Raw genomic sequence first — 26713 nt, forward strand, 5'->3', positions numbered from 1 at the left:
GATTTCAGTTATGGTGACAACAGGCTGTGTTTATGTGATGGTGGTGGTGGTTGAAGGAGGGGAGGGCGGTGATGAAGCAGGACCAGCTGCAGGGGTTAGTGATGACCTAGGTTCAAGCAAACTGCAGAGATGCACGGCCATATGAATATGTTTGGAGGCACGCGGACAAACATTTGCTGTTGGGCCCCTGTTGCTTCCTGTATGGCCGACAGTCATAAGATTCCTAAGTATTTTCAGAGTATTTTGATGGCAAAGCAAGAAATAAGTATGACCTCAGGTCCTCCAGTCAGTTAGCATGAGGTGATTTAGTTAAACTGATTTAATAAAGGGATTTTTTTGTTCTTTTAAATCTGTTAAAAAATTGTATAAGTGATCAAATTTGCATCAAGGTGATGCAACTTCTCCAGAGTCCAGTAAGGGATCGTTGTTGTGAGCCATTCCACCTTTCTCACTTCGTTCATTTATAGTCCTTCTAGCTACTGTTGGCTATCAAATACACTAATAAAATGCTCCAAAAAGAACTACAAAATGACCCAACTAACATTCAGTAAATGTAGGTGTTTCTGGAACTCTTTGGCCCAGAAGCAATTACCCACTTTTGCCCGATTTGTAATCCAGCGTTGCGGTGATTCATTCTCATTTTCTTGTTTCTGTTGGGCCGTGCCTCTGTCTGTTTGTCTGTCTCGGGTCGGCATGCCAGCTTTGCCTGCAACTCATGTTGGTCTTAATGAGCCATCTCATTCACACACTGACGGGTTTGAGATGCCTTGACAAACAGGATCCTCCTGGAGTGTGAAGAGGCTGTTGTGGCCCATTGTGGCGAAGCTGTGTGCAGCGTTGGAGGGGCACACAGGATGGAGCTCAGTGGTGGGCTTGTCCTGGGCCTCCAGCCTGTGGGCCGGAAGAGCAGGGCCGTGGTTCACTGCTATTCTGAATGGGCCCTGAGAGTCCAGTGTGATGGACAGTCTCGGCCTGCACACACTGGCTCTTTGTATCAAGGCTTCTTGGACTCTCTCTCTCTGTTTCTGCTTTTTTTTTTCTTTCTCTCACACAATGTGACACACTCACACTTTTTTCTCACACAAGCATCTTTCTCTCTCTCTCTCTCTCTCTCTCCCTCTCTCTCGTCGTGATCCCAACGTGGCAAATGGAGCTTCTGCTGCGAGGCCAGACATTGTCATTACCAACAGTCACTAACTTGTCTTTCTCTCAACTCTGTGCCTTTCATTCATGCACTGCAGCAGAAGAGATGTGGAGTGTCTTGAAGTGGTTGGAGGTCCGACCAGGAGTATTAGTCAGCGGCATGTGAAAATCATCAGAGGAAAAGGGCCCAATGTGATTTTCATTTATGGTTCTCTGCTCGGAACAAGCCAGCAGGATCTATTTACTAGAGTAGAGTCACCAGCTCCTACTGTTATTCCCTGTGGAGGAGGATGATTTGACCTAAAGTGTTCCCTGCAATATCCTGTATACTATGAAATCCCACACAGTACACTTAGATAATGGCTGGTTCTTTTATAACTCAAGCAAACATTACAAAAGTCTCTATGGAATCTGAGATCATTTTCATGCAGAGAGTTGAGATGAGAACACAGATAGTGTTTTCATATCTATCCAGTAAATATTGAACTGATGATGTCGTGTTGTTGACATCAGCACACTTCAGAAAGTAGAAAAATAGCAGCAGTTTTTTCACACTTTGATTTTTGTAGAGATTGAACAAAGAAGATATAACATGTTGATTAGGGAGCTGTATAGGAGGAGAGCCAGGGTAGTCTTTTCTTAGCGTTTCCAGTTTTTGTGATAAGCTAAGTTTATATAGATTTTTTTAAACAAACAAGTGTGATAATGCTATTTTTCTTACCGTCTCATTCTTGGTTATATAAGTTGCCTCCAAAAAAGAGAGAAAAACACAAACAAATCTGGTGTCAAAAAGGGATTTTGAAACTTTCATCCCTCTTTAAAGTAGGAAGATTACAAGTTAAGAGCATGCCATAACTCACAGATGTTTTTCCCCACTCTGCTTTGAATCCATCCAGTGAACAAATCTTATTTACTTTGGTGCACACTACTGTCCCTGTGGTACTTTGTGCAAGACTGCTTGAAGGTGGCGTTGGGCTTTAGGTGCCATTTCCGTCTTCCCTGATGTCTAATCCCAAAACTAAAGCTTTGTGAATAGAGTTATTCTAACCTGACAACATGCCGAGTCCAGCTGTGAAAATACCACCCGGGATTTATTGCGCTATTAAGCATAACACCCAAATGGTGACTCATGGTTTCTCTACTTAGAAAGAGAGGCAGAGATGCCTAACCAACATTCTGAGTCTGGATGGATTGATGGACGCTTCAAAAGCAATTCGCTCTTGTTGAGTGGACACTAATCAAACTGATGGCGTATTGATCAGATTGGTGGCTTTCAGCTATAATGTACATTTTCTCTCTGTAAGTGCACCAAGTTAGACAAGCATGGTAGATACAGGCATGTCAGCTTGACCTTCTACATGACAGGACAGGAGGGATGCAACATGGTCAATGCCATGTTTTAAAGAATTTTAACATATTTGGTTGTATTGTTTCTTATCATTTTAGGCTTTACTGTAAAAAATAAAAAAAATTGACCTTAAAATTCCAGCAGCTGTGGTTGCCAAAACGCTACCGTAAAATCACGGTAAAAACATTTTCTTCATTTATGATAAAGAAATGTCTTGATACTGTTGATTTTATGGTTAAAAATGTGCTTCATTCCATATTTTGCTATAAAGTTTTAACCTTTAAAGAAATCTTAGTTTTGCATGAAAATTTACATGAAATTACCATATAAAATAAAGTTTGTGTGACCTATTATGACTATTACAGCATTTTTCCATTATCAGCACAACACTTAGTGTATTTAACTTTTAATATGTGTATTTTTAGCAAGCATTCCGGTTATAGCGGTCATAAATATTACACCATATGTCCGTTCATCAATTTGACAGATCCAAAATGTTTTTTTTTTTTTTACATGAAATAAATGCAAAAATCGCCACGTTACTTGTTATAAATATTACATGAATACATATTGTTTCCATTATCAGTAGAAACTGTGAAAACCGGTATTCTTTTTGAGGAATAAATGCAAAAATTACAGGATTAATGTTATACATATTATGGCATGTTTCCATGAAATAACTGCTAGAGAAGGGGAATGTAATTTTTTCAAGGGAACATTTTTTTAAATACAGTTTTCGCCTGATTAACTTATTTATGGTGATTCAGTGTTAAATAAACTGTGCCAAACTGACAGTTTTTCACCGTAAAATCTACAAGCATTTTTTTTACAGTGTTCCTCATATGTGTTCAGGCATTTTTTTTTCATTTTCAGAGCTAGTAAAATTCAAGAAATCACAGAATCATGTCGTGATGATATTATGGCACCCAACGCAGTTTAAAATCGCAAAAATACTTTTTGAATCGGGGTGAAGATGCTGATTTTCTTCCATGGCATGTCAAATGAAGTCATAATTACTAGTCTGACTGCTGTTACTGAATCTGTTATTTTTGTGCCATTTAATCTGATCATCGATAGAAAAACCTAACCACACTTTTCATATGGAAACTCTTCTAAACAGAAATTATGTTATGTGGTTGTGGAAACAGTCCCACACAGTCTTTAACGCTGAAGGCAGCTTGATTTTGATCTGACATCTGCTACTGGATCAGAGCTACCTGACAGTACCATCTACTACAAGAGCAGCTCTTTCTTTAAATGGCCTGTATTTGCTTTGCAGCTGGGCTCAATATCCTGTGGAGCTCTGTGATCTGACTCCCGGCAACCCACTCTCCCTCCCCGACATGTTCATCGGAGAAATGTGGGCTGCAGGAAAAGTTAGCGACTCTGCTGAGGGCACACTCATTGAGTTGTGGTTAACATGCTGCCATGGCAACTCCTATTCATTCAGTGAGGCCACAGAAATGTTTTTATCTCCCAGTACTACACAAACAGTCAGGACCAAGCATCTGACTGCAAAAGTATTGGTCCGGCAGCAGTATATCTGTTTTAATTTCCTTTGTCGTGACATTGTGCAGAACAAACACAGAGGAACTTTCAGGGCCCTTACCTCATGGAAGAGGCAAGCAAGGAGAATGGAGTTTTGATCTCTTTTCTTTAAGAAAAATTCAATTTTGTTTGAATACGCTGAGTCACAGGCTTTCTTTTCTTTCCTACTATGCATAAAAACATACTTGAAATAGTCTGATAATTTGTGTTACTGCGGCAGGCTCATGAAGAAACTCAGAGAAGAATACAGTACATATTGTAGATTCTATCACCTATATTTTGGGGATTACTTTTAATCCTCTGAACTCCAGAACCAGCCGGGTTTGAAATGCCACTTGTTGCAGAAATTACAGCGTTTATTAGAGCCAGAAACTGTAAACTTACCAAAAATTCTCGAATCATTCATCCCTGGCGTGCTATTCTGTCAGGAAATGGAACCGAATCTAAGCTTAAAATGATGGCATTTAATCAAAACCACTTTATTCCACGTGTGTAATTTGCCTTAAACTATATACTTATTTTTATACCTTAAATTCACCAAAAATAAATCATTTGCTCTAATCAAATTCTGTAAAAAACCAAACAAAGAATATTGCGATCACATGACCAAAAAACAGGGACTTTTCGGCTGACCTGCAGGCTGTGTTTACATATAGCACATAGGAGACAAGCATGGAAACAAAAAAGATGTATAAATCATAACATATCTATAGTTTGTAGAGTCACCACTTTGTTGCAGTGTTGCTAAGAGATGCAGGAACTTGTGTACAGGTCTTGTACATGTTCATCTGAGGTGCAGGACTTTATATTGCAGTGAAAAATGAGCAAACAATGAGAAAAAAGTTTAGCATGACCAACAAAAACCTCCAAAGCTGTTTGGGGAAATTGGGAAGCAGTGAGCCAAAAAAAGCTATTTCACAATCTTAGATGAGGGACGATTTCAGTTTGGCATGATCTGCTTCTCAGAGGAGTGATATCTAGGAATTGTGATTCTGCTTGTCACACTTGAATCTTCCCCGGAAACTGTCATGTGATCAGATGATATGAAACTGCAGAGTTGAGGATTCATGCGTTCAGGTTAGCTCTGTGACCTCTGTCACTTCACACCACCATTTGATGCACTGTTAATGTAATAATATTGATTCTAACAGCTTTAAATGCCTGTAGTTGCGGTGTGACACCAGGCATATGTGCGAGGTTTACAACATAAACAGGCACTGACCTGGATGTCCTATGACTACAACATCCTGTCAGACACATGTGGATCTGATTGGAAACACACTGCGGCTTGTTTGCATGTATCCACAGACGGTGCATTGTGGTGACTGGCTCTGTTTCACAAGGCAGAGGAACACATTGGATGAGACAGACCCATCTGGGTCACTTCATTTCCCTCATGGTTAGCTGTCATTGATTTCCATTACGGCTTGGCAGACACCCATTGCTCTGACCTGGTGGAAGGCCATTAGTGCCCTTTAAGTGTAGTGATGAATTGTCAAATGAAACATTAAAAGCGGTGTAGATTGTAAAACCTCAGTGGCACACAGCAGGCCGCTCTGTTTCCACTGGTGCCTGCAGAAGTTTGAAAATGAAGCATCAAGCATGAGCACATTCTTTTAATGAAAGCTGTTGAACAGATGCACCAGGTCTGATTGCATTGTTTCCTTTGCAGCACTGACAATGAGACGTTGTTGAAGAGTTGTAATTAGTTACAGAATGATTGCGATAATCTTCCTCTTGCCCAATGTGTGCTATTTGTAGATGAGTTGGTGATTCATATGATTGATCATATTGAATTATTAGGAGATTCTTTCCATGGCCCCTTATATGGAACTGCTAGTTGGTGTTGACATCATTTCACTTAATAGCTTTTTAAAGTAAAACTGTTTGGTGCACAACATTATTTACAACACAAACAACTGACAATCATCCCTTTTCTTCTGTTTTTGGCTCAGGTTGCTTCGAGTGCTGCATCAAATGTTTAGGCGGCGTGCCCTACGCGTCGCTGGTGGCTACGATCCTCTGCTTCTCCGGCGTAGCCCTGTTCTGCGGATGCGGCCATGTGGCTCTCACTGGCACCGTGACCATCCTGGAAACCCACTTCTCCAAGGTCACCACTGATCATGAAATGCTCACCAATGTGTAAGTGACCTCATACTCCATGTGCGCTGCTTGTAATAGGAGTCTGAGATTAAACTGATAGCTGTGGTTATCACTTTAATCTTATCTATCTTGGTAAACTTTGTGTTTATATGAAATAATACCGATTTGATATCACAGTAGGATCCATTACGCTCGCTGTTCGTACGTAACCATGACAGTAAAGAGCATTCCAAACCGAAGACAGACAGCTCTTTTAATGAGGTTGACTTTATGTAGGCTATTTTTAGCCGACATCGTCTCCCACGTTCACCTTATCCTTGAGAACAGTCCTAATATGGACCTTTTACAATAAAAGAGGAATGACATGAGACAGGGCTGCACATATGTTTTATGTTGGCGTGGATTTGAAGTGCACTGTTTAATTTCAGATGTCCGCAGAGGCAGTCTGTCTCCTGGCGGATGATTTCCAGAGACATACATCACCTGTTATCTCCCCATTTGGGCTTAGCGTCTCTCCTCACCTCTTACAGAAATGTGGACACGGTCTCATTCACAACCACCTTTTTATGATTAACCGTCCCATCATGTTTTAAGGATTGCATATTTTCCACACAGTGCTCTGTCATGCTGCTAGTATACTGACATTTTTAGTGGGTCTCTCCAGGTGTTATGTTGGAGTTTAAAAACAACAGTTCTTGATTTTTTTTTCTTGCCTGTTGAATTTAACCCGTTGCAGCTTTACTGGCTAAAACTAAGCTGTATGTGTGACATTGCTCTTTAACAGAATACAGCTGATGCAGTATGTCATCTATGGCATTGCTTCGTTTTTCTTCCTGTACGGGATCATTCTGCTTGCTGAGGGCTTCTACACCACCAGCGCAGTCAAGGAACTGCACAGCGAGTTCAAGACCACCATCTGCGGACGCTGCATCAGTGGAATGGTATGTTAATACAACCACACTGCTGCGTTGAACCTGATTTTTAAACAGCACATGCTTAAAATAAAGAGTGTGTGCCATGTGGTTACAAATCTAAAATGCAGCTGAGATGTTGAGGTCCATTATCGGAATAAAGTATGACAGGAAAAAGCAACAGGTTTAGCTCCACGGTCGTGTGACGATGATGTGACATTTGTGTATCCTCAGTTTGTGTTCCTCACGTACATTCTGGGCGTGGCCTGGCTCGGTGTGTTCGGCTTCTCTGCCGTGCCCGTCTTCCTCTTCTACAACATGTGGTCCACCTGCGCTGCCATGAAGTCTCCCATGGCCAACCTCACTAACATCGACTCCATCTGCGTGGATGTTCGTCAGTACGGTGAGAGAACGGAACTGACAATAACTTTGAGATGAGTCTTCACAAATTTAATTGGTTACACTTTCTTTAACCACTGGAGGTTAAATGGAGGAACTCAAGTTAGTGCAGACACTCAGGTGGTTTAAAACTCAGCACAGTACTCTATATTAGGTGGTTCCAATTTGTAATTTTGGCCTGTAATCCTTAAAATCAAAAAATGCCTTTATCATATGTTGCGTATTTCTTTTTATTGAGGAGCTCAACCAACAAGTAATTTGCCTTCCTTTTTTATTTAAGTAATTTGGAAAAGTAAATTTATCCATTAATTCATGAGAAAACACACTTTTGTTGTGTCTTTACAGTACTGCTGCGTGTCTTCCTTGAAGTACTCCAGCAACTTATTATTGTACTGCCATAAACTAGACGGATTAAAAGAACAGTAGTCAATATTGTTGCAGTCTCTAAAACAAACCTGTCCTACATTCCCTGTAATGCAGCTTGACTGACTCTTTCGTTAGACCCTCTCCAACTGGTAAATGCTCTCCTTATTTCATATTCCCAGATTGAAATGCAAACTTTTCTTTATACGTGGATATCTCCAAGCCCTAGGTGAGATAAACCTGATGCCATTGCCAGCATCTCAAACTGTGGAAAGCTGCAGAGCCACTAGAGACATTACACAAATATTTGCACAGGATGGATAGTGCTTCTCATGATGATGATAAATAGTCTCCCATTAAATCTTTTTGCACTTTTGGACTCACTCAATGGACATTTACTCAGTAGGCTGTGGCTCAAGTGTTGTACTTCATAGGTTTGATGGGTCAATATATAATTGCGGGACATTTTATAACATAGCTGGCAGGTATCATAGTTGAAATTTTTTGCTCTTTTCAGGCCAGAAATCAACATGACCGCCTATAACCAAACACCACATGGCATTTTTACACAAAGATTCTTGTAAAATATTATATGTACAATTGAGTAAAATTGAAATTGAAAGTTATTTTTAAAGATATTGTAGTAAACCTGTTGATATGTGATAAATCCACACTTGACTCACACACTACTTTATATTAAATAACTCAGAAAGCCTTGGAGTCTTTCCAGTCTTTTCTTCAGGAGGAAATGACGTCATATGGAGCAGGTCATGTGATCTGGAATTAACACACTTCCTTGAGAGGTGTTTATGTAATGGGTAACTTGGTTGAAAGTGATTTCTCAGACACAGATGGAATTTATTTTCCATATAAAATTTGATATATTGCCAAAAAAGAAATATCTGTCGTGATTATCTCAACTAAATAAAAAGAACACAATCAAAACAATTTTTGAATAAGCTCATTTTATTATTGTTTAGCTAATTAGAAAGTGGTTGTTATTAAATTCGGACGGTTGTTTAGTTGACATTTTAGTGATATCCAGTCATTTTTTATTAATAAGTGATTGTTTCCATAATAAATAGTTATGGAATTTGTAAAGACATGATCATAATAAACATACTTTTAATAAAAATGTATGCAAGATATATTCCATGGACTTCAAAAGTCCCTCAATTACATATGGACCCTGATCATGGTTCATATTGACAGCAGGAACTTGTTGGGTGCAAAAGTAAACCTGTGAATTCTCTGGTTACAGGAATTATCCCATGGAATGCCACACCGGGCAAAGCCTGTGGATCTACGCTAGGTGACATCTGCAACACTAGCGAGGTGAGAAGCCGTCTTCTATCCATAGACATTCATAGGAAGGTCGCACATCACAGCAGAGGCACACAGAGCAGTGTGAGATGAGGAATGATCACTGCTGGTTGTCTCTTTCAGTTCTACCTGTCTTATCACCTGTACATCGTAGCGTGTGCCGGGGCAGGAGCCACTGTGATCGCTCTGGTAAGCCTCCCTCCAGCCTCTCCATCCTCTCCCTTTAGTCCATCTTTGCACGGTTTGTATCAGCAGATCATGTGTCAAGTGCTCCTCTTCTCATTCCCATATGGTTTATGTAACCGCGCCAAGGATGATTACACGTAGGCCTTTCTTTGAATTCCATTTGCTGTTTACCATCTGCTTAGATGCACGCAGCCCTGTTTTTATTTTAGGATGGCTGGAACATTGTGCAATTTGGGCTTGCCTTTTTTTGGTGTTATAATTGTCAGAAATAGCACTTTTTATAACCATAAAAACACAAGTAAGATATTGTTAAATCGTACTACCTTAATATTTTACCTTTTACTGCTGAAAGCTGATAAGCTAACTTGTCACAGTGACGAGGAGGTCACCGGCATGTACTCTTACCACCTTCTCTGTTCTCTTCCACCAGCTGATCTACATGATGGCTACCACTTATAACTTTGCTGTTTTGAAGTTTAAGAGTCGAGAAGACTGCTGCACTAAGTTTTAGACTGTTTTAAAGAGCACAGCGCACCATTTGAGGCTGTGCTGAGTAGAGGAAGTTGCCACTGACAACAAATGAACTAAAAAAAAAAAAAAACAACCCGAGAATAGAAAAATCAACATCTCTCCATTAGTAATCACGTGATGTGTAAATAGCTGATTATGTGCTTCTTTTAGCATTTTGGTATCCAGGGATATTGCTTGTCTGAGGAGACCTGATGAAAGTTGTCTTCAGAGTGGGGTGGTGTTTAGTTGACTGGTTTGTTCTGCTTTCCTTGGCACTCACTTTTAGACATTCGTCACCATCAGATTTTAGAGAAACATGCACAGCTAGAAATCCACAATAGTGTTATTTATATTCGTAATATGTGAAGCTGGTTTTGGCCTGCGCAATCAACATGCATCAACTGCAGGAGTAACTTAGATTAAAAAAATGCAAAACACACACAGTATTTAGCACGCAGTATTTCGCCTTGTATAAGCTGACGAGCATCAGTCGACTGCAGTCAGAACTGAAATGCGAATTTGTGCACAAACTCCTGAGGCTCTCATAATTGTAAGATACTCCTGCAGGTTTAACACACTAATTTAAAAATCATCTAAATTGGCATCCTGAGGTCCGATCAAGACATAGACTGCAACAAGCTCATATAGATGTACAGTATAGTAATATAGGAAGGCTCTGAAGTTAGTCCATGTGGACATCTGATGACAGATGTTGAAGATGTTCTCAGGCTTAATGTTTTTGATTCGCCAGATTAGCAGTTTTGCTGAGGTTGAATTCTAGTGAGACATTTTTTAAAAGGATTTGTAACAGTGGCAAAGTGCCTTCTTTGTTTATTTCTATTTGCTTAGCCTTAAAATTTTGTTCCCAACCCATGAAACACAGAAAACCTTCAGTATTATTATAATTTTTTGGTCACAAGTTGGATTCTAAACTGAACTATAACTGTTTATGATTATGATGATGAGTATTATGGTGACCGGTTGTGTATTGTAGATTTCAAAGTAACTGCACATACCTAGCATAGCACACATGAAGGGTTAGGCCAGTACCAAGGGTGTACTTCTGCATGAGGCCCTAAGCTTCAGTTTAATTCCGTGTATTTTATAAAACGAAACAGAAATCCTCCTATTTTAGAGTAGAGTAAATGTATTTTTTTTCTATGAGGGCTGATGCTGTTATAGCCTCAGCTATGAAGGTGATGTTTTTGTTTCATACATTTTCCTTTTATTCTTTGTCAAAGTGCCATTAAAGAGCCATTTGTTTTTATCTTTAACACTGAGCCTGCATGCTTACAATTTCCAGATTCTTCGATCTGTTTATAGTTACTTATACTCCATATTTCATATATTTAATTTTCTCCTAAGTTTTTCAAGACTGTAGCTTTTACTTTCTATATAAAATAAACAATCTTTGTTTACAAAAGTATCCCTACCTGGTCTATTTCTTACAATAGTGAAATGGGTACAATATGAAGCAGGGTCCGATTCACTCATGCTTTGCACTAACCACCAGCTTTTACAGCCACTTAAAACTTTGCACGCACAACTCCTGGCTCTTTCTTCACTCATTCTCTCGCCTTAAAAGTTTCTGTAGTACTGTGCATAGTAAGGTAGTCACTCCAGTATTAGTAATGATTGTAACAGTGATGTTACAATAGCTGTAACAAATGTCTTTTTGGGTACCGTATGTCACGTTGACCATTTTAAAAATCTTAACTTTATGTTTGTGTATGTCTGTGATATAGCTCTGACTCCTGTAGCTTGCTTTGCATCTTTGACATGCTCACCGGCCATCCACCTCACCCTTCTCTTCCAGATCCACTTCCTCATGATTCTCTCAGCAAACTGGGCCTACCTTAAGGATGCCAGTCAAATGCATGCCTACCAAGACATCAAAATGAAGGAAGAGCGGGAGCTGCAGGACATCACCTCACGCTCAAAGGAATGCCTCAATTCCTACACATAAGGATATTACACCCTCACAGCGCACGCAGACACTCATGCAGACATACATAGACACTGTGGCCAACCACTGTGGCCCCTTTTGGACCAAGGCAACGCTCAGCTAAAATAACCTGCCAGCTGCCCTGACACTGTGCAGTACTAACCAGGCTCCTAACAAACTAATGCATCAGTGTTGCTTTCTGCACTAACTCACCAAGAAGTGATTTTTTTTCCTTTTGCTCTGTTCATGCTGTTTTTTTTTATTTTCTGTTTTTCTTTAGGAAAAGGCATTTGAGTTGCGATCTGATTTTCATGTTTGCTGGTGAAGCTTGAGACATCGCACTATTCTTACACAGCGCATAACAATGTGACAGTTTGTTCTACAGTCTTGCTCTGTCTTTCCTCTGACCGTCTGTGGCCAGTTTTCCAACTAGGGAAGGTGAAACTTTTTTTTTCCAGTCAAAAATGCAAATTGACTTATATACACATTATGAAAGGCCTTACATCCAATCTGACTTAGTCACACTGTACAGACACAAGACTGATGTTTCAAAAGACACTTTGACTTTTACAGTAAGGAAACAGGTAAAATATAAAATGTGCAGCAGATTCAGTCGTCAAAGAGTGAAGAATTTAGCTGCTGTACTGCCTCAGTTAGCAGTCATGTAAGTGTTGTTGATTGGTTCTTAGATTTTAATTGATATTATACAGCTACATAAGTCATTTAGAAAATTAATGGCCTACATTAACACTACCTCAGATGTGCACTAGAGCCTATGGACAACTGGAACAAACAATGCTTCTTCCCTGTAAAAAATGTAATTTTAATTGGAAATCAATGCCTCAGACAGACAGTATGCATTCAGGTAGCTACAATTTAAACACCCATACCAGGAGCTCATCTGCATTAGTGTTATAGAATTTAAATTTTTACAAATAATGCCATAAGAATAACTTGCTCACTAAATGTGAATGCTGCCAATATTGAGATAGAATGATATTCGGTATATTAAGTATCTTAAAACTTTGGTCCGTGTGTATTCAAGGAAAAAAGTCAAAGCTTGCCAATGAAGACAGCTCTGATTTTAGTTGTTGTCTGTTGTAATAGGTGTGATCAAAAATGAGTTGATTTTGAGAAATCTTATGAAACAAGCATGTCCCATTAAGAACTTGGGATGTGAACAGTGTAAATTTATTCCAAGTCTGAATTTTAGTATTGTGTTGTTTTTGAATATGAAAACCACTTAATTTTTTTCTTATTTTTCTATAATTGCACCTGTTTTTATTGTGCAATTGTCAGAATGTTGACATAATTACTCGTGTAATCTTTTATTTCTCCTAGTTGAGTTGCGGGGATAAGTTGATGTTTTCTTTGTTGCATGAAGACAACTGTTTCTGCAGTGATACACGTGATGTACAGTCATGTATGCTGACATCAGTAGTAGGCAGTGTTTGCCCGTTTTCCTTTTTTTTTTTCCTAACCGAATACAAATTAACTCATGTTATGTAGCTGATTAGTTATAGATACTATTTAGGTTCTTTTAATCATATATGAGTATTATTTTGTTGCCTGATAGTATACCTGTGTTTTCTATGAATGTCAAGGGCTTCCTAGTGATGCTGATACTTTTAATTCAACTTTCAAATAAGAAATAGCCACAACACCAGTCATTAAAACAAAAATATAAATGGTAAATTTAGCCAAAGTATGAATGCCAGGGTGACTTGCTGTCCAGTGTAATAAACAGTATCTGTGAGATACTGCGGTACAAAACCTGCACTGTTCTACGTAGGAGAGGCTACAGGTGTGCAGTGGCTGAGTAGAAAGATGAAAGATGTACATGAAGGTAACGTACATCACAACTCATCTTTGCATGTTGTGCTTCCTGTTGAATGAACCAAAAAAGAAAAGGCTATTTATCAATCACCAGGAGGACAACAATCAATCAACAAGCATCCCGTCTGACTGGAACCCCCTTTATGACACGACTCCACTGGCCTGTTGACTGTTTTTATGAAAATAAATAAAACAAACTTCTGTCGTTGTGTGTATTTTTGTTGTGCATGATAAAAAGAAAAAGTTGTTTGATAGTGCACAGTTTAAAAAAAAAGTACATTTATTCGTTCAAATATATACAGTGAAAAAGCATCATTTTAAAATGCAAGCAAGAAATGCTTCAAACTAGAAACAGTGCAAGTCTACAGAGGCTTTTATAATTTAGATTACAACAGCACTCTGGGACAATCGGCTCACCAGAAATCATCATCTTCATCTTTGTGTGAATACGCTGCAATGCTGGGAAAACAAAATCGGGTTAGTGAAAGCGTCGAGGGGCAGAAAAAAAACCCCAAACTAAAAATAGTAAAGTATTTTTAAATTAACTCTACATATTTCCAGAGCAAATAACAACATTAAAGAGACGAGGAAGCATGAAGTAATTAAATGTTATTGGAAGAGGATTATGGTGGCTTGTATGCTTATTAAACTTTCCTACAGTCCTGTGCAACATAACTTTTGAATTACAAAACATGCTGTGTTTTCATTCATTGTAAGTAAAACCATGAATCTAATAATCAGTTTAGTGTTTCGCCTAATCTTAAGCTTTTAGTTACCTGTCCCCTCTCTCTTCAGACAAACTCTTGGCTTCTGGGCTTGTATGCTCTGGTGCTTCTCTTCCAGGGGTCTGAAAAAACAACAAGAAAAGCTGCTACAAGTCTTGTGAAAGTTCTACAGCAGCCTAAGACAAACGTGCACACAACTCACCTGTGCACGCTGCTTCTCTCTTGCTTCCAGGACCATCTTCATGTATTTCTCCAGTGGATTTTCACCTTTAGACTCCTCCCTATCGCCGCCATCTGTCTCGTCCCTCTGCTCTTCATCTCCTCCTTTCTTAACCATTGTTTCCACTTCTTCTTTCTGTTCTGACGTCTCCGCCTCTTCCAAAAGCTGGTGACACATAGATACTGTCAGCATTCTTTTCAGGTTGCCGTTTCTCAGTAGACATAAATATTTAAAGTTCAGAAAGAGAACCTTTAGCGGAGCTTAGCATAAGATAATCATCACCATCTCTTTCTCCAGTCGTGCCAGTTCTTGCAGCTCTCTCTCTCTGGCTTCCTCTTGCTCCTTTTCCCTTCGCTCTTGTCTTTCTCTTCGTTCTCTTTCCCACCTTTGCTCCTCATCTTCTTCCTCTTCTACCCTGGCAGTTTCCCCTGAAGATTGTGGGATTTATAAAGACACATAGGTGAACATGAGTAAGATAATGTGTCAGCTTGTCTCGTTAGTTTGGTTTAAGAAGCGATTTACTTCAAAATGGCAACAACATGAGCTAAATATGACAGATTCATTGATTTAGAGCGATAATGTACAGTAGAAGATGTCCGTTCTTGTCGTTTGGGGTCAACCAAGATTACGGGTCATTAAGGGGAGGACTAACGACTCACCCGCCTGGCCCTGCAAATCTACTGGGTCTTCTGGGAGGTCCTGTGGGTGGGGGGCAGCGGGTCCGTCAGGGGCCTCCTCAGAGAGAGGGACAGCAGTGTCCAGGAGAAGCTCTGGAATGTGGCCGGGCTCTGGAGGGAGACATGCACAAAGAGATCTTTTATGCTCCACCATAATGCAAGAGGGCCAGAGGACCAGCACAGAATACATAATCAGCTGTCCTTCATCTTCACCATTGTGCAGGGCTGCTGAAAGGACACTTTGGAGGCCAGTCACACACTCATTAAAAAACAGCAATTGCAAAATCCAAAACATCCATATGGGACGCACTTTATTTTGTCACTGGGACTTTTATTTAAATTAATGATGAGAAGAAATAATCTTGCTTGAAATATTTTGCATTAATAGACGGTGCATGTGCTAATTGATCACACTTTTCAGCACTTGTGCACCGATCCCATCATGCACAGCAGTCATGAATGGAAGATAAATATATAATGTTTGGCTGTTCATCCCAGAACACAGCAAAATCTTTTCAGATTTAGAAGGAGGAGGAAAATCTCATAACACTAAATGTTAAAGAAGCTGTGCTTGCAAGATGGACATCCAGGGGACTTGTCATCTCTGCTCCATGTCTTCCAGTCAAACAGCATGCAACCAAACTGTGAGAGGACTTTATGTGCCAACAGATTAAAAGTTCTTCTTTGATCACAATTCTGGCCCAGAGGACTTTTACGTTAGGAGGAAATACACTAGAAAAGCTCTAAACTGGGTCTCTTGTGTAAGGAAAGTTCAGCACAAACAGTGAGTGTGTGCTCAATATGACTGTGTTACATATATTTTTTGTGTTGCAGTTGAAATAATAAGGGGAAAAAAACAACTAATCCTAGTTTAGAATACCCGACGATGTCCCTGTGAGATCTTCAAGGCTTATCTTCTCAGGCTGTGGGGAAGACTCTGAGCTGGAGAGGACGGGCTGCAGCTTTGGTGGGCTGGTGAAAGAAAAATGGGGTAAACATGAGCTCATTAGTATTCACTGTCTCTATAAAAAAAATGTATAATAATGTCACACTGTCCTTGCCAAAGCCATGCCAGATGGTACCTGGACTGCTCTCGTGCTGTGCTCTGGAGCTGAGGACTGCGAGGCGGACTGAGCTCAGAGGAAAAATCACCTGAGGTCACCGCCTCATTGTGGGGGGCAGGAGGGAGCTGTCTGTCAGGTGACAGCTGACGGAGCACTACTGGAGACACAGCTGCCTCTATCAGGAGCAGAGACTTTAGATTAGAAAACACTGTCAGAGGAGAAAGAGTAGTGTGTAAAGATTTGGACAGATTAACCTGAGTGTTTGCTCATTTTTTACATCCTGGAATATGAGTAAAAAACATACAGTATGTGAACTAGAAACTATTTCATCAGTTATTTCTTGACACATGAAAGCAAGGGATCATCTTCATTTTTTGAAGTGCTTTGACAGGATAAAGCAACTTATGTAAGTACCTTCTGCAATCTCTCTTTGAAGCTTAGTCCTGGAAGAAGATTGTGGTGTCGAGGACAAGCGTCTGGGTGGAGCAGAGCTTTCATCTTGAAGTGCCTCATCTCTTAGAAACAAAGGTTCAGTCAATAAGTGGAGACTGTGGTCAGTAAATGCTGTGGCCTGGGGTTGGTGATTGTCTTCTGAGAACGTCACTCTTGACTGTGCAAGTGGTAAGACATCCCTAGAGCCATAGGACGGCATGGAGGGGGAGCATATATTTGGAGGAGAGTGTGATCTGTGAGAGACTTTCTGTTTACGGGTGGAATGAGAGTCTTGTTTTCTAAGAGGAGAAACAGGTCGATGTGAAGGATGTGCTTGTTGTGGGGACAGAGCTCTTGTGGGAAGCATGTGTGAGATGGTGGAGCGCACTGCCCTCTGCTGGTAGCTCCTGTAGGCTTCTTCCAAGGTCTCGGCCTCCTTTTGCAGCTCTCTGATCCGTGCCTTGGCTTCAGCCACCAGCTCCATGCCGGAGTCTGGCGAGTCACTCCAGGGCGACATGTGTCCTCGCATCGGCCCACCTGCTTCACAAACATCATCACAACCCACCCTGGCTCTCAGCACAGCCCTGTCGACATAGATGTCAGGGGGAACCAGGCTGTTGGAACTGAGCTCCAGCACTGAGCGATCAACGAGAGAGGGCTTGGGGTTTCGCAGCACTTCATTTTCAAGAGCTGCCATCATTGCATGAATCACACAAAAGAAAGGAAAAAGGAGGAAAGCAGACAAGAGGAGTGTTGAGTACTAATACAGAAAACCAACCACCGAGAAAGATCTGAGAAACAGGTTCACTAAATTACCTTCTAAGAAATACATGCAACTAAGCTGAAAATCCAGTTGCTGTTACTGTAGTGGCTTTCTTTCTTTTTTTAAACTTAAGCTTTTATTGTAGCACTTACAACATAGAGGGGGCAGGCTTGAAAATTGCTAAATATTTTCTCTTTTACAAGATTTATTAGTCTATAGATCATCAAAGTCTAGGAAAGAAAGAAAGCCAGCTTATGAAAAGCAGAAATAGAGTCAACTACAAAGTTGTGTCTTACAAACTGTAATATAAACAACTATACACTGAAATAAATATGATTAGACTTGACAAGCCACACTAAGACATTGTGAACATGCATGTGTTATCATGGGGTACCTTGCTGAGTGTGGTGAAGCTGCATCTTGATGTCCTCAGCATGGCTAGTCATCCACTGGGACTTCTCTTCACACTCTATCAGCTGAGCTCTGAGCTGAGCACATCGCTCCACCTGCGGGAAACAGACAAGAGGATATTACATGAGAAGTTACTGTTTGTACGCATTGTAAGGTCTGTGTGATGCGTTTGATTATGTAGGTCACGAGAAAGCCAAACTCTACCTATACAATGAATTCTCAGAGATGAACTAAAACAGCGTAGAAAAGAAAAACCTGACCACACAGTTTCCCACAGTAAGCAAGGAGCTGTGATGTGACTGACCTCGCTTTGGAGCTGTGCCCTCAGCACCTGTTTCTGGTTGTCAAACTCTTCCTCATCCAGCCTCCGAGCGCTCTGCAGCCTTCCAAGCTCCATCTGCATGGCTAGTTGCTCTTTGGATGGCTTGCCCTTATCTGAGAAAGAAGTCATCAGAGTCAAAACATAAAGTAAAAGTACAGCTCATTTTTTTCACTGCATATGTTGTTTTAGTGGGAAAACTGTTAAACACATCTGGGGATTTTTACACAAGTAGTTATGATTCAAGGTGTACATTTTTTTTTTTAAATGCTCCATCTCACGTGTTTGCTGTATGGAACTGGCCAGCGTAAGATGACAGCACATGGGATTTATTACCATGTTGCTGCCTTTTGTTAGTGATGAGGAGAGAGGCCCCTGCTCCCTTGCCCCACCCTCAAACAGGAAGAAAACTGTATTCCTCAGAGAGAGGTAACATTTTGTTAGCCATGGGTAAATGGAGCCCTCTGTCTCCGCTCACTGTGCTCTCTGCTCACATTCACTCCACCTCTCATCCCCCTTCCCTCACTGGCTTTCTGCAAAGCTACAAGCACAACACAAAGGCCCCACATTGGCTGGCAAGACACCTTCAAAAAGACTCAGCTCAGCCAGAGACAGCGGGGCAGACTAGCATGAATGCTTTACAGTACACTGCACCTCACACAGCTCACAATGAGTCCAGACACAAGCACTCTGAATACAACACAAGAACTGGATTAGTCTACAAATATTCTGACATACTGACACCGGATATACATTTATAAGTAATAACTCGGACAATATATTTCCAAGCCACAAGGGAATCAGACAGGAAACCCAGCTTCTGTTATTCATATAACGTGATTAGGGAAAATGTAGCGTGCAAACACTCCTGGGAGGTACATGAGAACCACATCCACTTTTCACCTGCATGGAGAAGCTGGTTCTCCTCTTGGGCTTCCTCCAGCTGTTTCTTTAGCAGCTGCAGCTGTCCCTGCAGCTCTGCTTTCTCTCTTTTCATGCTGGGGTAGTCATTCATGGTCTCCAGTCTTTCCCTTAACAGCTCCTTCTGTTGAGTCAGCAGAGAAATCTGCTGCTGTGCTGTGTCTAGCTCAGCCTGGAAAAAAAGAGGAGACATTAAAGAGCAGGAAAAATACACCCAGACACTTGAGTCACACTGTGCAGCTTGCAGTTATCACAGAATCACACTAAACGCCTAAAAATTTGATCTGAAAGATTTGTTAAATTATTTATAGTACTAGCTGCAATAGTTTTGTCTCACGTCCATTAAAGTGTGTGGCAGAAACAATGCTGGATGAATGGAGTCGTGATGTTTACCTGAACCCGTTTCAACTCTGAACGTGCTCTGCTGAGGTCTTCTAATCTGGCATCAATTACAGCGGACTCTTTCTGGATACGAGCAGTTTCCACTGAAAAATAAAATTATGTAAACACAATGAAAACACAGCCAACAGCAAACCAGTCATTAATCCTCCATTTCCTGAAATACTTGCCTTTGTTTCTGCTCTCACTTTCTGTGAGTTTTTCTGTTCTCCTGATAAAGTCCTCCTTCAAATCAAGCTGATACCTAATTTTATAAAGACATAAGATCAATAATTTGGAAACTACAACAATACAAAACATGCGATGCCTTCAAAGGAAATATTCATACTAACCCTATCACCAAAAGTTTTCAAACAGCTTGAGTATCCACACAACAGTAAACTTCTGTTGTGTGGATTTTGATGAGTGACATGACATGAATTTAGACTGTATATTGTATACACAGGAGAATGTTTTTAATTTAACCCTACACAACAGTGACATCCTCTGGTCACAAATATTCATTAAAAAAGACAAACAACATAAACTTAAAGGGATAGTTTGTGTTGTATTTTTTGAGGCACTTGTCTTGGCTATTGTCAGCTTTTGTTATACAAGTTTGGAAAAGCAAACAGGAATACCAGCAACAAAACATTTTAGGCAACTTTAAAAAAAAAAAAGTTTAAATGTATGCTAAATTTAGAATGTTTTCACTGCTTTAACTTGGCATCAGACAGCCCTTTCAGACGGGAAACTGTTGCATTTCGTTTGCTCTCGTTGAAACCACCCAACTCTGCTGACAAAAACAGGAACTTTGCTCTGCAGAACACTGGTCTACCACTGCCTCGATGGGTTAGTTGTTTGTGCTATTGCATGTCTTGTGTGTTTTAAAACACAGAAGTCACACAGTGGGAGCAGAGCTACTTACACGGTCTGCAAATTAAAATTACTGTTATTGTCTACGGAGTCTGTCGGGTCTGAAAATAGCATACAGCAATATAACAGCTTCAGTTCTTGTTGGAAAGGTCCATCTGACAGCAAGGTACATTGAATATAAAGGAGTACTTCATGCAACTCTACTCCAAAGAAACCAAACTATCTCTTCAAGAGGTAAATTAAATCTCTAGAATAGAGAGACTGCGTATGGAACCATAATATTTTCATTAACTCTTATCACTGTAAATCCTGTGTTCAACATGAAAATACCTGGACAACTCATTCTTCAGCCTTTGGTCATATGTGTCCTCCATAGTCTTCACAGCCAGTTCTCTCCTCCTCAGCAGCTCTTCGGTAGTCTTGACTTTCTCCTCATGAATTTGACAAGTTCTATCATCACAGTAACACAGTTACATTCCCTATGAACCAGTCGTCCCAATGAGAGAGCAGAGCAGCCCTTTACTAACAGGAACTGCTTAGAAAAAGATCTTACTTTTCGAAAGCCTCCATTCTCATCCTCAGCTCTTTTTCTCTGTTATGTAGTGTTTCGATTTCTTTTAGCACTGATTGTCTCTGCATGTAGACATTTTTTTCTTCAATCTATAGAAAAAAGAAATAAAAAAACCAGCATCAAATATACAGTTATGGCAAAAATTCCAGTGAATACCGTTTTCAGAGCTTTCATTTATTTGACTACAGTGAGGTTCAAAAGTCTGGCAAAATCAGCAGTCTGCCATATTCTCACGTAAGCCAGGAAATAATGAGCAATTCTGAGGATTTAGAAACATTTAAACAAACTCATGGAATTCTCTATGGTAACTCCTTTGTATAAAAAGTCAAATTTCTTTGACTTCTATCACTTGCATTGAAGGACCATTCAAAAGACACAGGTAGATTTGATCTATTGATCACAAGTTTGATTAAGTAACTTGTTTAGCTGTTATAAATATGACTGCCTAAAGTTACCAACAATAAGTCACATAGTTATTCTAAGCAAAGGGGGCTTTTTTCTGCATCAAATCAAAGCCAGTCTGAAGGCACTAATTCAGCCAATCAAGAATGATGACAAAAACAGAAGAACATATCAGGGTTTGTTCATTGAGAGATAGAGCAACTTCATCACTGATCAGTCCAGGTGAGATTTCTATCAGAAACAGAGGGGAGTAGGTAAGAAGACTAACAGAAGAGAGTTTGATACCAAATCGAGGCAGTTTTGCTACTCTTGAGTTGGGCACCTGCACTGATTTGACTCAGCACTGACCGAGGAGAAGTTGAACTCTAGTCTTCAGAGACACCCTCTGGGTTGAATCTTTGTGGAGAAGGATTCATACTGCAGAAAGACACTGGGCTCAAACATTATGGAACGCTGACTGTCATGTGATAACATGGGTCATCAGGTTTGAATAAGCCAGCCTAACAGTATTTTGTCATTAAAATTCAAATGGGGCAAATATATGTTAAGATAATCCAAAATTCTGATACATTTTTCTGGGATTCAACTTTTCTCTCAGTTTCTTAAGCTGAAACTGTTACTGGTAATTTTAGTTTTCGTATTAAATTCAAGACAAAAGCAAAATAGAAATATCTTTATCAAAGATCTCAGACTTTTGGACACCACTGGATAGTACCTTAGGGCTTATCTCTAGAGTATGAAACACAGCACAAGGTTAAAATTAGCAGTAATTTACCTCTTGTTGTTTTTGTAACCGGTCAATGGCATTTTTCTCTCGATCCATCAGTGCCTTTGCCTTCATTTCATAAGTCCTCTCCAGTTCTTGCTTCAGCTTGTCAAATTCTTTATGAAATTTAGATTTTTCTTCCATCCTCACCTTAGCGATTTCAACATCGTTAAAAAGTTGCAGCTTAAAAAAAGGGAAAAGACATAATATTGAGGCCACATAACCACAATAAAAATGACACAATCACAAAACATCTTGTTTATTCTCTATATGTGTGTTTGTGCGTGTACCTTTGTGTTCATTTCTGCTTTCATCTGTGCTTCAATTTCTCTTCTATATGCATCCAGTTTTGATTGAAATGAAAACATTTTCTCCTCACTGTAAGTAAAGTTCTCATATTCCCTATCAATCAGTTTCATCTTCTCTACTGTAAATGCAAAGAGAGTAAGAAAAAGTTTAGAGCTACATTCAAGAGCATGTGCTCACAATATAAATGGTCAGTTTTAGACACCAGTTCATCATACCAAGAGAGTCTCCATAACGTGATAAAGTGGTTGTCTGGGTGTCAGCATCATGGCTGTGAGTATCATGGTGTCTCAGATTTGTTAGAAGGTTGATCAGAAATCCTGCCAGACAAAGACAAAGTAAATCAGGGCAGGACTTGGGAGTAGAAGCAGCTTTATTTGAAGGAACAGAATACTGCACATACCTTTATCATTGTTTTCTTTAATTGAAGACTGTAAAAAAAAAAAAAAAAAAAAAAAAGATTATTAATGTGTTGTATTTTTTATTTGTTCTCATTTCAAAGACAATAAATCAGATTAATTACCAAGGATGAGTAAAGGGCTGATTCCGGTTGAATTTTAAGAAGCTGAAGAAGGTCTTTGTTCTTGAAAACCTGCTAAAATGGAACAGAGAACCACATATTCGTCTATGATTATGCTTCTTACACTTTAAACTCGAGTTAAATAAACTAAAACAGCCTTAGTTACCTTGTCTTTACATAGGCCACTTTCAGGGTAGAATACAGAGAGTGTGTACTCATACCCTGAGCTGTGAAGGTGGTCTGCAACTATGCTGTTACAGGCTGAAACTAAAAGGGGCTCAGATTTCACAGGTACTGGCTGGGGAACTGGTTCTTGTCCAGTCAAAGGCGGGTGCTTTAACTCCTGGATGAGCTGATTTCGCAGTTGTGCCTGAATCAGATCCAAAGAGAGAAAAAATGAGAAGGCTGAAGATCAGACTTTTTGTAATGTAAGCAGAGCTGATGTGGGCTATATACAGTTGTGAATAAGAGTTTATATACACTTGTAAAGACCATGTATATAATGGCAGTCTTGAGCCTGCAATGATTCCTAGAACTCTTAATTTTCTATGATGGAATGATTGAAACACATATTTTTTTTCCACAAATAACAAACAAACATGCATTTTGGTGCTTTCATAAATTTATTATAGGTATTCTGGAAATATGAGAAAATCTTCTGAGTCAAAAACATACAAACGACAACTGGAATTATCAAATTTGGTGATGTAAAAAGATGTGATGGTTAATTTTTTTTAGGCTCACGGTCTCTTAACTTCTTGTGAGTGATTACATTTAACTACAGCAGCTGACTCCTCTGAGCCGATTTAAATAGGGCCTGTTTCATACCCTAATCAGATTCAGCCACAAATGATACAATGGGAAAGTCTAAGGAATTCAGCAGAATTCTGAAAAAGCAAGAAAGTCTTTCGGTGCCATTTTAAAACAGTAAAATCAGAAGAAACAAAAGTTGAGGTACTGTAAGAACTGACAGCAACGTTGGTAATACTACTTACTTTGAGTGTGTCAAGTACTCCTTTGTTTTTGAAAGTCTGGTAGAGTCTTTTCTTCAGCTCGTCCGGGGACAACGCATCTTCTTTGGATGAGGACATAACTGAGTGTCTGGAAATCTTGACAGCAGAGAAACAGAAGTAAACACCGAGCTCGAGAACAAAACGCTTCGTTTTCAACAGCTTTCAGTGTATCAACTGGTTTTAGACTTTTATCACTCCATCCTCCGTGAAGCTGAAACCATAGACATCTCAAAAAAAAAAAAAAAATAAATAAATAAATAAATAATAATAATTTCGCCAGTTACCAACCTGACGACCACTCAGCGTCTCTTTCAAAGAGGTGTGCCTGAAACATTTAAATCCATCAACGGACGTTTTGGTTCTGGGCAGGCTCATAATTATGACGTGCACCATAAAAAACCGCAACATTTAAAACGATATTTCAATAATATCTTATTTTTCAAACAATACTAATTTCTGTGAGGGAATTTCTAAAACATCTGTTGCAAAATTGCCTTTCTACAAATAGTGAAAAGTATATTTGGGGTCTTGACGATGTCGTCATCTTTTTGCGACGGCTCTTGTTCCTCTTCAGGAAGCTAAAATAACAGGTAAACAGAAGTCGGATTTATCGATTTAAATTATGTCCCTGTTGTTTTATACGTTTTGTTCTTAGAATTCTTCCGTTTGTATCACGTTTGCTTTCGTCTCACAATAATTACTTAGAGACTTACTCACTTAATGTGTCCCTGGAGCTCTGCGGACATAACGTTAGCCTGCTAGCCAAAAGCTTCACAATCATTTGGGTGATACTGACGCTAATAATTAAAAAATAATCAGAAAATTCAGTGACGTGATCTTTTTCGTTTGGTTTAAATTGATTTCAGGGAAGTTTAGGTTTGCCAAGAAGAAGAGAAAACGATGTCTGGAAGCTTCTACTTTGTCATGGTTGGTCATCATGACAATCCTGTGTTTGAGATGGAGTTCTTGCCAAGTGGGAAGCCCGAATCAAAGGTTACACGGCTTAATTCATTAACTTTGTTTGTCCAATTCTTTTGGAGGCAGATGTCAATTGTACCTTATCCAAACAGTGGCCAGTGAACCATTATGTGTAGTACTATTCAACACTACAGCATAACCGTTAAAACTTCAAAACTGTCTTGTACTGGCACATGACCTATGCACTTGTTGTATGGGAAATTAGCATCTCTGCTAATTGATTATTTTGTTTGTTACACTGACCACAGGATGACCATCGTCACCTGAACCAATTCATTGCACACGCAGCTCTGGATTTGGTGGATGAAAACATGTGGCTTTCCAATAGCATGTACTTGAAAACTGTGGACAAGTTCAATGAGTGGTTTGTTTCTGCTTTCGTCACTGCAGGACATATCCTTTTTTATTGATTCTACTTTTATTCCCCAATACTGCAATATTTGCTGAGAGACTACTTGTGCATATTGTTACAGAGTATACATGATTCCTTATTATATGTACTTAATGGTGTCCCAAAACTAATCAGCTAATTCCATACCATTGTTGACTGACTGAAGACGCAGAAAAAAAATTAAACAGGGCTCATATAATCCTGTTTCATAAACTCATTTCAGAGGTGTAGTTGGGATACAGCAGTGGAATAATGGAGGTGAGCAAACAATTAGTTGATTAATCAGGAAGAAAATTAACACTTTTGATCAGTGACTAATTCTTTAGTCATTTATGAGGCAAAATTAAATATTTCCTCAATCTTTGTCAACATAAAGATTTGTTGCTTCAGTGTTTTGTGTCATTGTAAACTGAGTTATAGACTGTTGGTTTAACAAAGCAAGCACTTTGAAGATGTCACTTTGCACTGTTGGAGGTCTTTATTTCTGGCCTTTTAGAGATGACAGAGTTTTTAAAAAAAAAATCTAATTGCCCATTGGTAAGTGTTAGACCTACTGTCATGATTTAGCATTTTAGTTTGCTGTATAATGTGATGAATTGTAGGAGTTTTGAGGTTGACTATTACTATCCAAAATGATAATCAATTTACTGGCATATCTATTTTCTTTAATTATTTGCCATACATATAAGATTCATCATGTTGCATGATGTGAGACAAGAAGATGGAATCAAAAACTTCTTTAATGATGTATACGATTTATACATTAAGGTAAGTAGCCTTCCAAATAATTAGGATAACTTAACACAATGGTAAATTTGTATCACCTTCAACATTTTAATTTAATAATCTGTTTTGTCTTCCAGTTTGCAATGAATCCATTCTATGAAATCAATGCACCAATCCGCTCAACAGCTTTTGAGAGGAAAGTCCAGTTTCTTGGAAAGAAACATCTCATGAGTTGATATGTTCTTACAAGAACTTGAAAATATCTTGTCTATATGTTATATATACTTGCACTTGTTTGACGTCTATCTTTCCTTGGTTTACACAATATAGGATGTATTCAACAGAAATGCGGATTTCTGTTGTCCAATTGTAGTGTGTAGGATAATGTTGATAGATTTTCTTTTTCCTTTTCTAAGAATGGACTGGGCCATGATAAGGCCACTTTGTGTTGATTATTGATATTAAGGTTCAGAACTTCACTTTATCCCAAAATGCTTTAAGAATAATGAATAAAACATTTTTATTAACAACCTTGTGTCTTGACACAGGTAATTTGTCATTTACCAGCTTTGCCATTGTATGATCGTGATAGTTAGCAATGTTACAAATCAGTTCAAATTCAACCCCTATAATAATAAA

General features: G+C 39.3%; 3 protein-coding genes across 8 annotated transcripts in view; 2 read left to right on the forward strand and 1 right to left on the reverse strand.

The window, feature by feature from the left end:
- Window positions 1-13816, forward strand: part of gpm6bb (glycoprotein M6Bb) — a 30972-nt gene extending 17156 nt beyond the window's left edge. For 2 of the 3 annotated variants that reach the window (XM_023295084.3, XM_023295083.3), the window contains exons 2-7: window positions 5995-6181; window positions 6927-7083; window positions 7288-7456; window positions 9077-9150; window positions 9262-9327; window positions 11651-13816. In XM_023295084.3, the coding sequence (XP_023150852.1) occupies window positions 5995-6181; window positions 6927-7083; window positions 7288-7456; window positions 9077-9150; window positions 9262-9327; window positions 11651-11800 (803 nt within the window). In that variant the 3' untranslated portion in view covers window positions 11801-13816. Of the gene's footprint in view, window positions 1-5994; window positions 6182-6926; window positions 7084-7287; window positions 7457-9076; window positions 9151-9261; window positions 9328-9754; window positions 11261-11650 lie in introns of those variants that run through there. The other variant, XM_023295085.3, reaches the window with a different exon arrangement.
- A 56-nt stretch (window positions 13817-13872) lies between these two features.
- On the reverse strand, window positions 13873-24452 carry ofd1 (OFD1 centriole and centriolar satellite protein). 4 transcript variants are annotated; one of them, XM_035941444.2, is made up of 23 exons: window positions 24268-24444; window positions 23962-24075; window positions 23133-23336; window positions 22970-23041; window positions 22850-22877; window positions 22665-22766; window positions 22431-22567; window positions 22150-22323; window positions 20955-21061; window positions 20732-20851; window positions 19717-19790; window positions 19541-19632; window positions 19130-19319; window positions 18212-18342; window positions 17891-18002; window positions 16716-17270; window positions 16320-16476; window positions 16118-16209; window positions 15220-15348; window positions 14843-14988; window positions 14543-14725; window positions 14392-14462; window positions 13873-14074 (listed from the first exon to the last, which is right to left on the reverse strand). In XM_035941444.2, the coding sequence occupies exons 1-23, from the start codon at window positions 24385-24387 to the stop codon at window positions 14029-14031; spliced, it is 3156 nt and encodes a 1051-aa protein (XP_035797337.2). In that variant the 5' UTR covers window positions 24388-24444; the 3' UTR covers window positions 13873-14028. The 4 variants fall into 4 exon arrangements, with proteins under 4 accessions (XP_035797337.2, XP_023150843.2, XP_035797336.2 ...); XM_023295075.3 differs by having other exon boundaries at window positions 16716-17423; window positions 22970-23038; window positions 24268-24441; XM_035941443.2 differs by having other exon boundaries at window positions 16716-17423; window positions 24268-24440.
- On the forward strand, window positions 24438-26604 carry trappc2 (trafficking protein particle complex subunit 2). The gene is made up of 5 exons (XM_055015218.1): window positions 24438-24569; window positions 24846-24972; window positions 25206-25348; window positions 26029-26116; window positions 26212-26604. Exons 2-5 carry the CDS (start codon window positions 24880-24882, stop codon window positions 26308-26310), a joined length of 423 nt encoding a protein of 140 aa, XP_054871193.1. The 5' UTR covers window positions 24438-24569; window positions 24846-24879; the 3' UTR covers window positions 26311-26604.
- Window positions 26605-26713: the final 109 nt, after the last annotated feature.

This window comes from Amphiprion ocellaris, chromosome 11, assembly GCF_022539595.1.
Source record: "Amphiprion ocellaris isolate individual 3 ecotype Okinawa chromosome 11, ASM2253959v1, whole genome shotgun sequence".
In the NCBI taxonomy this organism is placed as follows: Eukaryota; Metazoa; Chordata; class Actinopteri; family Pomacentridae; genus Amphiprion; species Amphiprion ocellaris.